Raw genomic sequence first — 13,168 nt, 5'->3', positions numbered from 1 at the left:
TGGAAGCAGGGGAGGGGCAGAGACGGGGAGAGAGAGAATCCCAAGCAGGCTTCACGCCGTGGGTACGACCCTGGGATCGTGACCTGAGCCGAAACCCAGAGTCGGATGCCCAACCGACTGAGCCCCCAGGAGCCCCTAAAATACACTTCTGTGAAAAGCACGTTGGTTGAGCTTTACCTGGATCCGTGCGCACTGCCCTGCGACGCTCCGTGACGCCCCTCTCTTGTCCAACCTTCTTCCGCCTCTTCTGGCTTCGGGGACGTGCCTCGAGTTCATTTTGGGGCTGGACGTAGAGATTGTAGCGCATTTGCTCCATCTGCTAATGTCAGAACTGACTTTCCATCGTGAGCACAGCGTGGAGTCAGCCATGGCCTTCATATTTCTGAGGTTTACGTTTCAGGATTCGTTTTTCCAGTATTATTATCGATAGCATTTCCGACGTTATGTGTGGCCTTGTGGTTTTCTTCTCATAATCTCAAGGGAATAATTTGCCTTTATGACGTGGTTGCTGGTGCTTTACTGTGAGTACGGAAGGACGGCTCTCCGCGGTGTGTCGGCCTGCGAAGGGGGCTTGTGTGAGGAAGGTCACGCCCTTGGGGGGCGAGGGCTGACGGCCCAGGCCGGTTTGCCAGAGTCCGCGCTCGCCTGCCCGTCTGGCAAGACGGACGTGTAAAAACCGGACACACAACGGTGTGTGGTTTTACTATCGGAAACGTACCGATAAGGTGCCAGGATACAGTTCTGGGGCGTTTCTGCCCCAGGACCCGCGATGGTTTGAAACAGCGAGAAGCCCCTATTCCAAAACCCCGGGCTGTCAGAGGACAGGCCCTTTTTCTGGGGCAGAAGGCCATCCATCCCTTAGCTGGGCCCTCAAGCCTTCCAGGTCTGAGACCCACGAGGTGAGGGGCTCAGAATGGGAGGGGGTCCCCCATCTTGCACGCGGGTTGGGGGGTGAGGTTTCGGGGGGCCTGGCACTGGGGATGGGCCGTCAGCCGCGCCTTTGGCAAGAGCTTCCTCGAGTCCCGCGCTCAGGTCTCGGCTGCCTCTGCAGAGAGGACCCGAGTGCAAGTCTGTCTCCGCGCTGGGCTCCCAGGACTGAGCCAGGGAGGGCGGCGGCCGCTACTGAGAGGAGCGTGTGCGGCCTTCATCCTGCCGCGCAACCCGAGCTGCGGGGTTTGGTCCCGCGCGTGGTGGAGGCCGGGGGAGGCCCAGCACCAGTGCCGTGGGGCCTGGCCTGCACCTGCTCTCCGGAGCTGGGCCCCTGCTGTGACCGGGACGTCCCACAGGGTCGTAGGGTGTCCCCGCGGGCTCCTCGGTCCCGCCCTCGTCGGCTCCTTCCGGCTTCCAGTGCGCGCGCGCCCGGATCCTGTCCTTCCTCAGCTGCTCCTCCCGCCTCCCTCCTTCCCCGCCTGCCTGCATCTCCCAGGAGCCCTCCTCCGACGGGCCCGTTCTGTTCATCCGACCGCCTGTCGTTCCGGGACCCCCCCCTCACAGCCTCCTGCTGCCTTCCTACCGGCCTGTTCTGCCCTTGCCCGACTCGTCGGGTCTTTTCCCCGGTGCCTTTGAGCGGCCCCCCTCCTCTCCTCCGCTCTCACCCCCTGCGGGCGCCCTCCTGGCCCCTGCCGTGCCGTCACCCGGGCACCTGTCACCGTCACCGGGAGGGGCCCGGTCCCCGCGGCAAGTGGAGGTGCCAGAGCGGCCTGGCGCGGGCCGGTGTGGCTTGTGGGCGATGCACACCGACGGGCTCCCAAACCGGGTTTCTCCAGCGTGTTATTAATGATGCCAGACGTGCCGGGATTTGTTGTTTTCGAATGAAAAGGATGATGACTTCCGCAGAGCCCCGTGTCCCCGGCCTGCCCGGCTTGGGCGGGGTTCACCCAGGAAGTGGGAGCAGAGCTCCTGACTCACTGAGGTGTCTGGTCGTCCTCGGACGCCCACACTGGGAGCCGGGAGCCCCTCCGGAGGACCTGGCGGCTTGTTCCTCAGACGACAGGCCTGCTGTTGCCCGACTTGGTCATGAGGCTTCATTAACTCATGTCTCTCTCTCTTTTCTTTCAGTCTGCAACTGTATCTGATGGTGGTAAGTCACAATTTCTGATGTATATTTTTATTATTTTTATCAAGTGTTTGTTCACATTGTGAAAGTGTATTTGCCATTGATTCACTCAGAAGAGATGTTTTCCTTGCTTTTCCCCGTCCTCTGGGGGAGGGTTTTGGTCAGGGCTGACTTGGGGGAACTTCCCATGGCTCCCTGGTGACCGAGACACGAGTTCTGGAAGCCGTTTATTGCAGAGACATGTTAGGAACCTGACCTTGAGCGGGTGGAGCCCTTGCGGCCGTCCGGGCGTTGGCTGCAGCACGTCTCATCCCACCTGTGCTGACAAGTTAAAACACGCCGTCTTTTTAACCAGCAAGTGAAGATTTCAAAGCTCTTGCCGAATTTGAGCAATTCTGGAAATTCGGGTGAGACTGAAGTGCGATATGTTCCCTTCTTAGGAACAGCCTAGTGGGTGAGTTCAGGCCTGCGGGCTGGACAGGAGGTGAGAGCCCTCTTCCCGCCTCTGAATAGTGTGTGGGAGCTCTGTCACGGGTTCCGTCCAGAAAGGAGGTGGCCGGGCATGTCCCCTCCCACTGGCAGTTGCCCTGCTGTGACCTTATCATTTTTGCTCCGTGGTGGTTCCCTGTCGCTCGTAATACTCGTAAAGTCCTTATGCTCACAAGCCGTGTGTGTGTGTTTTATATGTTTTAAGGAATCTATTCTTCTGTCTTTGGAGAGTTGGATTTATAGCTTATCGAAAGGTCTCAGCCCTGTGTTCTCGCTGTTTGCTGGCCGTAGGTCTGACGCACGCGAGCGGCAGGAGCCGGACGGCCGTGGGGCCCGAGGTTGCCCCGGTTTGGCCCGGGAGAGAGAAACGGAGCGTGGTTTTCTCGACGCTTTCTGTTGTCCCACAACTGCTGGCTTTGGTGGGGTGGGGGGCCCTGGACGGGGCTGCTGGCGCGGAGGGCAGGTGGGGCCGGGAGCCGCCGCCGGTCGTGGGCACACGCGGAGCACATCTTGAATTACAAACGTGCTGATACCTGAGGTGGAGACCATGGATCCTGAAGGTTGTGTTTGGGGATTGATTCATTTTAATAAAAGGAATTACGTTCCCTTTTTCACATACGGTGATAGTCATGCCATTTAATCGGTCTTCAGCTGGGAGTGGGAACCATTTCCTTAATGAAAAGAAAGAGGACCGGTAACCAAATCCAGGATAAAAGTGGTTTTTATAAAATTCCCTTTCTGCTGTTCCAGTTTATCCTTCCCGGTAGAAGATGCTCATTTCTGCAGGAAACTTACAAACGTGAGAAGTTCAGTTTAACCGTAAATACGAGGCCTGATCAGGCTGGGACACTTTCCCCCCGTGAGCAGTGGGTGTGGGGGCCCTGAAGTCCACTCAGTGTTTACGAAGCCAGGCCTCCCACGTGGGGGGCGGGGGGAAACCCCTGACTTGGGGTCCAGTGTGTCCTTGCTAAGGAAGCAGTGTCCTGGCGGTGGCAGGTGGGGGCCCCCTCTCTGGGCCCTGTGGGCCCCAGCGTCTCTGGGGATGGCCCCTGTGCCCCGCGAGGCCCTCTGCGGCAGAGGTGGGTAGGGAAGGGCCCACTACTTCTTGAGCACGCCCCGAATTTCAGGAACTGCACCGACAGCCTGTGTGTGTTTTATTGAGTTTTTCATACTTTTATCACTTTTCCATCTTCGATTCTCTTCCGAGCGTAAGAAGAAAACGTTTCTCATTGCGCTCGCGGGCTAGTTCTAGGAGCTCCAGCCCCACAGTCTCCACGGGAGGGGGGCAGGGACTGGGGACCCGGTCTGGAAAGCACCCCGTTCACAGGTTAGGACGGTGTCCACGTGGACACCCCGCGTGGCTCTGGTGACGGGTGAGTCACTCACTCGGAAGCACCGGCAGTCGCGGCTGCCTTCCGCCTCCCGCGGTGTCCCCGCGTCTCCCTGTGTCTTACAACCTCTCACCATCTAGCTGTGTGGCTTTATTTGGAGGAAGTTGGACAATGCTGTTGTGCGACTTTTGGGAACTTGAGTGTTACCCACTTTCTCGGAAGGAGAGGGGCTCATTGCTGCCGGCAGCCAGAGACCGCCCTGTGAAGGCAGGGCTGGATGGAGGCCAGCCTCCGTGGAGGGCACGCCAGGACCCGGGGTGAGTCCGGGGGCAGATTTGGCCTCGAGGAAAGGAAGAACATTCTAGCATTAAAGAGAGGCTTAACGTCCGACTTCAGCCGGGTCACGATCTCGTGGTCCGTGAGTTCGAGCCCCGCGTCGGACTCTGGGCTGATGGCTCAGAGCCTGGAGCCTGTTTCCGATTCTGTGTCTCCCTCTCTCTCTGCCCCTCCCCCGTTCATGCTCTGTCTCTCTCTGTCCCAAAAAAAAAAAAAAAAAAAAAAACGTTGAAAAAAAAAAAAAAAGAGAGGCTTAAAAATGTAATGACCCCCCCCCCCCCCCTTGGGAAGTTATTCAGACACTTGCTCACAGAGGAGGCCCACGGCCCAGGAGCAGAAGCGCAGAGGTGGCGGCCGTGGGCCGGTGGGAATGCGCGGGCCTCCAGTGTAGACGCGAGCGGGGCACGTGGGCCTCCCGTCCTGGGCCACGGAGCCCTGCGGCTTTATTGTCACAGAAGCTCGCTCTCCTGCTTTCTCTCTCTCTCTTTTTCGCTCTGTACCAAGCAGCTTTGCCAGGAGTCCCCGCCCACCCGACTCCTACATCCTCAGAAGGTCAGACCGCGTTCTGCCCTCCCTAGACGTGCTTTCGCGGTGGAGAGGCGCGGCGTGTGAGGGAGCCGTGCGAGCGCCCCCACCCCGGGCACGCGGCGGGCTCGCTCACTCGCTCGCTGCATCACCGGCGCGAGCCTCCCACTTCTCCCCTCTCCCAGCGTGCTGGTCCCAGAGTCTCAGAGACCCCTTGGGGGCATGTCCCCTGCCGCCTTCTCGTCCCTGCCCTGCATCCCGGCCCCGGGCGGCTGCGGCAGCACCCCCTTCGCCTAAACTGCCGTCCCTTCGAGGCTGCTCCCCTCCTGACACCTCACTGGCCCCGCTCTCTGCCTGCTCAGAGCTGGGGTGGTGGTGACCCCGTCCTCCCGCCCCGGTCTCACGTGTCCCTCAGACCCCTTGTATGCCAGCGCACGCCGGGTCCCGTGGCAGTGCCTCCGAGAGGCCTGGGCCGCTGCCGGCCTCCCCGTGAGACCAGCCTGGGCTTCCTTGCCGCCCGGCACTGCTGACGAGGGCCGTCGTGCCGGTCACTCCCCTGTGTCACCGTGCGGCCTCCGCGCCGTGGGCCCGGTGCCACGCACGGCGGGCGGTGCAGAGGGCGTCTGAAGGAAGGCGTTCACAGGACGCGCGGGTGCGGGCCGGAGCCCGGGTTGGAACAGTGGCTTTCAGAGTTTTCCCTTCGTGGCGAAAGCCTCCGGTCACACAAGCAGACAAGCCAGGAGAACCCCGTTCGATAGAACGCGAACGCAGAGACGCGAACGCAGAGGCTGTGGCCTCCCTGGCGCTGGTGGGCGTCTCCTACCCAGGCGCCGGCCACACGGGGCAGGTCTGGGCCATCCCCTTTGTCCTTGTCCAGAAGCTGCCATCCGTCACCCCTTACTGACAAAGACACACTTTTTTTTTTTTAAGGTTATTTACTTATTTTGAGAGAGAACACGAGCAGGGGAAGGTCAGAGAGAGAGAGGGAGAGAGAGAATCCCATGCAGGCTCGATCCCACGAACCGTGAGATCGTGACCTGAGCCGGAGTCAAGAGTGAGACGCTTCACCGTCTGAGCCACCCGGACACCCCCGCAAAGACACGTAGTTTTGAAGTCACTTGTAAACTCCATGCCGTAAACTAATAGCAGTTAATTCTGCTAATTTTGGTTATTCTCTTAACATCGAAGCTGGAACCTTTTTGAAACCAGAAATAATACCAGATGAAAGCCATGTGATCTTTAATTCTTGTTTGCTTTCTGAATGCAGATGGCCTTTGATTTTAAGCCTGCTCTCTTTCCTGTTTTGCTGTCCGCCCTGTTCAAGCACACACCAAGCAAGACAAGCCATAGGGCAGCAGGAAGGTAGCGGGTGTGTCCCGGAGTGGCAGGGAAGGCCGAGCACCGAGCTCCTTGCCACCAGGCCGCTGAGGGGCCCCACGTGGCCCGAGCCTATGGCACTGAGTGGGCTTTGTTGCCCTGGGACGCGGACCTTGGTTTCGCCAACTGCCCTGCCTCAGTCCTTGGAGCTCAGTCGCGGGGACACGGGGCGATGTCCCCTGCCGGTTAGTCCCTTTGTCACTGGTGGCCAAGAGGCTGTGCAGCAGGTTAGGATCATTTAGTAACTAATCGGAGTGGAGTGCGGTTAGAGGTGCCATTACAAAATTTTTTTTTTATTATTTTTCTTTATTTTTGAGAGGCAGAGAGAGACAGAGCACGAGTGGGGGAGGGGCAGAGAGAGGGAGACACGGAATCCGAAGCAGGCTCCAGGCCCCGAGCTGTCAGCACAGAGCCCGACGCAGGGCCCGAACTCCCGAACCGCGAGATCGTGACCTGAGCCGAACTCGGACCCTCAACTGACTGAGCCACCCAGGCGTCCCTAGAGGTGCCATTTTTAGCCCGTCACTAGGGTTACACATGGGAGGGACCTTGGGCCTTGGGAAGGGTGCCGTCTGGAAGGAGGCCAGGCCTCACGTCCTCGGCCACACTGGGTGCCTGGCCTGTGTGCGTTCTGGCACGTCCCTGTTACCAGTACCCACACTGCTCAGGGGCTTCTTGTTTTTCTTTCCAAAATTATCTCATTTTTATATTTCCCAGCTTTATCGAGGCATGGTTGACAAATAAAAATTGTATGTGTTTAAGGTGTGCGATGTGGTGAAATGACCGTTACAATCGAGATAATTAACCTGCCCATCACCTCACGTGGTTCCCTCTGTGTGTTGGCAGGCAGGGGGCGGGGGCGAGGACCGTAAGATTGACTCTCTCAGCAACTCTCAGGTGGACGATACGAGCCTGTGATGTGTGGTCACCGTCTGTGCCTTAGATTCCCAGAACTTACTCATCTTTTAAGTGAAACCCTGTCAACCTTGGCCAACGTCTCCCGTGTCCCCTCACCCACCACCATTCTGCCTTTTATGTCTGTGCCTCGGACTCCACTGGGCCTTGGACAGCGTGGGTTTGAACCGCTCAGGCCTGCTTAGGTACAGGTTTTTTTTTTCTCAATAAATACAGTACAGTCCTGTGAGCATATCTTCCTTATGATTTTCTTAGTAACAGTTTCTTTTCTGTGGCTGACTTTATTGTAAGAATACGCATCTCATACATACAACATATGAAATGTGTATTGTTTATGTCATCGGTGAGACTTCCTGTCAACAGTAGGCTGTCACTAGTTAATTTTTTGAGGAGTCGGAAGTTACGCGCGGATTTTCGGATTTTCGACTATGTGGGGATTGGGGTTAGGGTTAGGGCATCCCAACCCCCATGCTGTTCAAGCATCATGTGTATGTTATTATTTTTTTTTAAGTTTATTTGTTTACTTGGAGAGCTAGCAAGCTGGGGAGGGGCAGAGAGAAAGGGAGAGAGAGAATCTCAAACAGGCTCCACACTGTCCGCCCAGAGCCCGATGTGAGGCTCGAACTCACAACCCGAGCTGAAACCAGGACTCGGGCCCCTGACCGACTGAGCCAGCCCGGCGCCCCATCAGGCGTCGGCTGTATTTTAGATCCACGCACAAGGGAGAACGCGCAGCGGCTGTGTCTGGCTCGTCTCACGCAGCGTAATGTCCTCTGGGCTCGTCCGTGTGTCTCAAAGGCAGAAGTCCTTCTTTTTCCAGGGCCGGGTGGCGTTCCACCGTGTGGATGCCCCAGCGTTTCCTTATCTCTTCGCCTGCCTCGAAGGGGCGCGGTTGGCCTGCGGACAGACAGTTGTTTCCGTGTCTTGACCACGGCGAGCAGCACTTCAGTGAACGTGGGGGCGCGGACATCCGGTTTCAGTCCCTCGGACAAGTACCCAGCGGTGGGGTGGCTCTAGAGTTCATTGCCGGAGGGTCCTCCATCCCGTCCTCCACAGTGGCCGCACCGGTTCGCGCTCCCCCCGGCAGCGCAAGAGGGTCCCCTTTCTCCGCATCCTCGCCGACCCCTGTGGCTTCTGGTCTTTTTGATGATAGCCACTCCGATGGGGGTGAGGTCATCCCTCGCCGTCGTTTTGACTTGCGTTTCCCTGATGATGAGTGATGTCCTGCACCTTCTCACGCACCTGTTGGCCGTCGGCGGCTCTTCTTTGGAGAAGCGTCTGTGCAAGTCCTTTTTTCTCCGGTTGTTTGGATCTTTTGTTGTTGAATCACGTGAGTTGCGTGTATTTTTTTTTTTTTCAACGTTTTTTATTTTATTTTTGGGACAGAGAGAGACAGAGCATGAACGGGGGAGGGGCAGAGAGAGAGGGAGACACAGAATCGGAAACAGGCTCCAGGCTCCGAGCCATCGGCCCAGAGCCTGACGCGGGGCTCGAACTCACGGACCGCGAGATCGTGACCTGGCTGAAGCCGGACGCTTAACCGACTGCGCCACCCAGGCGCCCCAGAGTTGCGTGTATTTTTTGGCTGTGACTCCTTTACCGGCCGTGGTCTGTGAGTCTTCTGCGGAGGGGCTCGTGAGCACGTGGCCACCACCGGGCGGATCAGACCGTCAGCCTTGGCATTTTCTGAGCGAGGCGCGGGGCCTGGAAGAGCCCAGGGGGCGGCCCGGCTGGAGCCGCGCACGGTGAGGGCCGAGGAGCCTGTCCCCAGGGAGCCACGCTGTGTGTCAGCCGTGCCTGTCACGGTGCACGCGGTTCCGCTTCCGTCTTGGTGGCCGCCCCATTAGGCAGGTGCAAACGTGCATCAGAACAGGTGAGTCGCTCGCGTGCCCTGAGATCACCCCCCCTGCGGCTGCACACTTCGACACCGGTGAGCCGCAGGTGGTGCTCCGCCAGGGAAGCCGGACCCCGGAAACAGACGGCGACCCATTTAGGGGAGAGGCTGGGAGAGCTGGGGCTCCAAGAGGGAGGACCGCGTGTGGGATCACGGCAGCCGCGCGGCACGGAGCAGATGTACCCGACTCCGACGCCACATCTCTCCTCCCAGCCCCTGGCATTTAATACCCACTTTATTTTTACATGTTCCATCCTTGAGGAAAACGACCTTTTGGGGTAAAATGAGACATGTGTATTATAAATACGTTAAGTCATTAAAAGAAAAGCAAAGGAGAAAACGGTTTTGAAAGATCAACCCAAACCCGGCAAGCCTGAAACAGGCGAGTGTCCCCACGGGTGTCCCTACAGACAGCAGCTGAGGCAGGTGGACAGGGCGCCAGACACGCCAGGACGCGAGGGCGGATCAGGGCTCTCCCGGGGTGTGCCTTCAGGCAGGCAGGCCCAGGCGGGGGGCGCTCAGGCTGCTCAGTGGCTCAGACCCCGTGGGAGGCGCGGCTAGCAGCTCCCTCCCTCCTCCTCTGTTCCCACCTCTCCTGGGTTCCTGGCCCCAGGGTACATTTCGCCGGCAGAATGCGTAGCTATAATATCATAATTGGGGCCCGTGGCTGTGAGCTGCGGTTGTGTGTGGATCCTGTATGGACAGGGGGAGAGGAGTGAGGGTCCCGTGTGGATGGGAGGAGGGAGAGGAGTGAGGGTCCCGGGGGGAGGGGGAAGGGGAGAGGAGTGAGGGTCCCGTTTGGACAGTGAGGGGAGAGGAGTGAGGGTCCCGTGTGGACGGGGGTGGGGGGGGGAGAGGAGTGAGGGTCCCGTGTGGACGGGGGGGAGGGGAGAGGAGTGAGGGTCCCGGGGGGAAGGGGGAGAGGTGTGAGGGTCCCGTGTGTGGATGGGGGGGGGAGAGGAGTGAGGGTCCCAGGGGGGAGGGGGGAGAGGTGTGAGGGTCCCGTGTGGAGGGGGGGAGAGGAGTGAGGGTCCTGTGTGGACAGGGCGGGGGGGAGAGGAGTGAGGGTCCCGTGTGGAGGGGGGGAGAGGAGTGAGGGTCCTGTGTGGACGGGGGGGGGGGGGGGGAGAGGTGTGAGGGTCCCGTGTGGAGGGGGGGAGAGGAGTGAGGGTCCCGTGTGGACGGGGAGAGAGGAGGCCCACCCTCAGCCCTTCACCCAGCCTTCTCAGTGTCACTCTTTTACTGGGTCTCACTGGCAGGTTCCTGAGCCCACAGGCTCTCTTTTCCTCACGTTTCTGCTTCATCGAGAATCAGTCTGTTCTCACCATACTTAAAAGGCAATTTGGTTGCAAAAGTCTTTTTTCCTATGACATTAATTTGATTTTCAGGCATAACTTTTCTCTTTTTTACTTTTTATTGGTTCTATAATAGTATTTCTTGATCTTCTTGTCCTCAATTTGTTTTATCAGTGGTGTTTTCTCTCTGTTCTCTCATAGAACAGGAAGAGTTTTAACATTGTTTAGGTCGTGTTTCCTTCCGGACCAAACTTTGTCTCTGTCTCTTGCATGTTATATGTCTTCCCTCATCCTTGGGCACATCCATCCATCCACCCACCCACCTGTGTATCCATCTGTCTTTCCATCCTTCCATCCATCCATCCATCCATCCATCCATCCATCCATCCATCCATGCATCCATCCATCCATGCATCCATCCATCCATCCATGTGTCTTTCCATCCATCCATCCATCCATCCATCCATCCACTCAGCCATCCATGTGTCTTTCCATCCATCCACCCACCCACCCGTATATCCATCTGTCTTTCCATCCATCCAGCCATCCAGCCATTCAGCCATCCATCATCCATCCATTGGTTTTTCCACCCACCCATCCATTTACCCATCTGTCAATTCATCTTCCCATCTACTTAGGTCAGCAGGCCCCCGTGACCTGGATCGCTGTTTTCTGGCAACGACGTTCTCAAGCCCAGAGAGGCTGCAGCACTGAGTCTCTGTATCCTACCCGCGCCCCGCCCCCCCCCCCCCCCCCCCCCCCCCCCCCCCGCCCAGGCAAGATCCTCGGTGCCAGCGAGGAATCCACCCCCAACGGTTTATGCTCGACTTTCCCCAGGTTCCCCGTTATCCTGCCTTACTGAGAATGTTTGGGGTCTTGTTGAATCACCTCCTTTCCCAGGACAACTGCTAGGCACTCAAGGGTGGGCCAGGCATAGAACCTGTCACAAGTGTTTTGGTTTTTTTTTTTCTTTTTTAATCTTTCCTTGGCTTTTTTACCCCTCCTTTTTTTTTTCTTTTTTCCTTTCTCCTGTTTGAAGCTCATGGCAGGAGACTGCCTCCTCCTTTGGTTGCTGTTGTTCAGTTTGTGTCTGATTTTCAATCTGCTGCCCCACCCCTCCCTGGAGGTGTGTGGGAAAGGGGAGCCTGCGGGCCTGTTCCACGTGCCATACGTCCCTGGGGAGCTGCCCTGTGCAGGCTTGTTTTGTTTCTGAGTAGAACTTTGTTCTATAGAACAAAGTTAGGAAATGAAAGAGGAAAGTAGGTTGCTATAGATGAGAGTTTTACAATCCTCCTTCTCACCTGCTCCCCTGGACGGGTGCTGAGGGACTTGGGTCTGGCCACTCTGTCTCCAGGGCTCAGCGAGGGACCCACCCACTCCTGACAGTTTGAACACACCTGATGAGGGCTGATCACAGCTCATGGGCTGTCCGTGTCTTTCCAGGCTCTGTCCCCTCCTTCATCCCGGCTGGACACCCAGTGAACGATGGTGGGTGTGGCCTAGATCAGACCCAAGGGAGCACCCCCATTTCCCGTCTCTGGGGTCTCTCCTTCCTCCAGCTCTCCTTTGTGGCTCTTCCTCGAGGCTCTGAGTTCCACCGGCTTCACATTCATAGTAAACTTTGGTGTCCAGGAGTGACTCTTCCCGTCTCGGGTGTTGGGATTTGGAGAGCCTCTGCTTTGACCTCTCCCTGCAACTCACAGACAGACTCCCTGTTGCTTGTGCTTGTTCCTGGAAAGAAGTGGCGCCTTCTGTGAAACTCCACACGCGTCTGGATCCCATGACTGGTGCTCCCTGGGCTCCTGCCGCGTGGAGCCGCACGGCTCCCAGGCCGCCCTCTGGGCACGTCCCCTCCGTCTGTGTCCTGTCTTCTCCGCCGTCTGGGGGATCGCTGTGCAGGCACAGAGCGTCAGGCTGCTTGCGAGCCCTGACAGGAGGTGACCCCTGCCGATAGAGTGACTGGGGGCTAACCTCCGAGCAGAGTGCTGGAATCTTGAGTGTTTGTGGCCAGGGGAACTGTGGTCTATGAAATGATGGACGAGAAAGATGTAAAAGGTTTCAGAGGGATGCCGTGTGTTTTTGTCCAGTTTCGGTGGATTCCCACTTTCCTCATCAGAAAGGCGGTGCAGCCTAATGGCACATTTTTCAAAACTGTTTGCTAAATAGAAGAGCTGAAATGTTAGTTTGTAATTTGCTGTGCGAGAGGGGCTGTTTTAACCAGAGTTCTTTATTTTGGTTTAATACATCACATTCCTTATGGTTTGTTTTAGAACTGAAAAATTATACCCAGAATAACAGAGTGTATTTATAGGGTACGAAGTACTAAGTATTTGTAAGCACCAGTCAGACAGTAGATTTTAGTTTCGGGGAAGCACGGGGACCTGCTTTCTGCCGAGATGCCTTCCAGTGTGCTCGTTGCCTTCAGTTCTGCGAGATGTTTGGAGAGCGTTTTTTATTAGTAATTATTTCTGTTGTGATTTTTTTTTTTTTCCCAGCGAACAGAAGTTCAAAGTTAATAAAGCCAGTGAGCACCTACCTGCCTCCCCGAAGTGATACATGTCACCATTTGGGCATATTTGCTTTAGACCTTTTCTCTCAAGCATGAAAATCACAGGGGAGGCCCCCTCCCCGCCCCCCCAACCCATCCATTCCTCGTCCTCCCCGAGAGGCCCTCCCTGGAAGCAGGCGTGTGTCCTTCCTACGCCAAGGAAATGGATTACTTCGATTCTTGGTGGAAAACGCCTCTCTTAGGAATCTGCGGTGTGAAAAGAGTGGAGTGTACGGACCGGACCGGTTCAGTGAGTCCGCTGTTCTGCCTCTTGATCTGGGAGCTGGGGCTGCGTTCCCTCGTGCAGATCTGGCTGTGCGCTTGCGATTTGTGCATTTTTCTGTGCGTGCTACACTTTCATAAAGAGTCTGCTGAAGAATATTGTTTGACATGCTGGAGGGG

At 57.1% G+C, this 13,168-nt stretch overlaps 1 protein-coding gene across 6 annotated transcripts in view; it reads left to right on the top strand.

Moving 5' to 3' along the window:
- The window catches only part of RGS12 (regulator of G protein signaling 12), a 119,745-nt gene that overhangs the window by 61,402 nt on the left and 45,175 nt on the right, over positions 1–13,168 (top strand). For 5 of the 6 annotated variants that reach the window (XM_058719615.1, XM_058719616.1, XM_058719620.1 and 2 more), the window contains one exon: positions 2,059–2,080. The exons of the other annotated variant lie outside the window; for it this stretch is intronic. In XM_058719615.1, coding sequence (XP_058575598.1) covers positions 2,059–2,080 — 22 coding nt within the window. The remainder of the gene's footprint in view (positions 1–2,058; positions 2,081–13,168) is intronic. 6 annotated transcript variants of the gene reach the window in all.

This window comes from Neofelis nebulosa, chromosome 3 (genome assembly GCF_028018385.1).
Source record: "Neofelis nebulosa isolate mNeoNeb1 chromosome 3, mNeoNeb1.pri, whole genome shotgun sequence".
In the NCBI taxonomy this organism is placed as follows: Eukaryota; Metazoa; Chordata; class Mammalia; order Carnivora; family Felidae; genus Neofelis; species Neofelis nebulosa.
The sequence above is the reverse complement of the archived record's forward strand: the minus strand, read 5'-3'. Positions and strand labels throughout refer to the sequence as shown.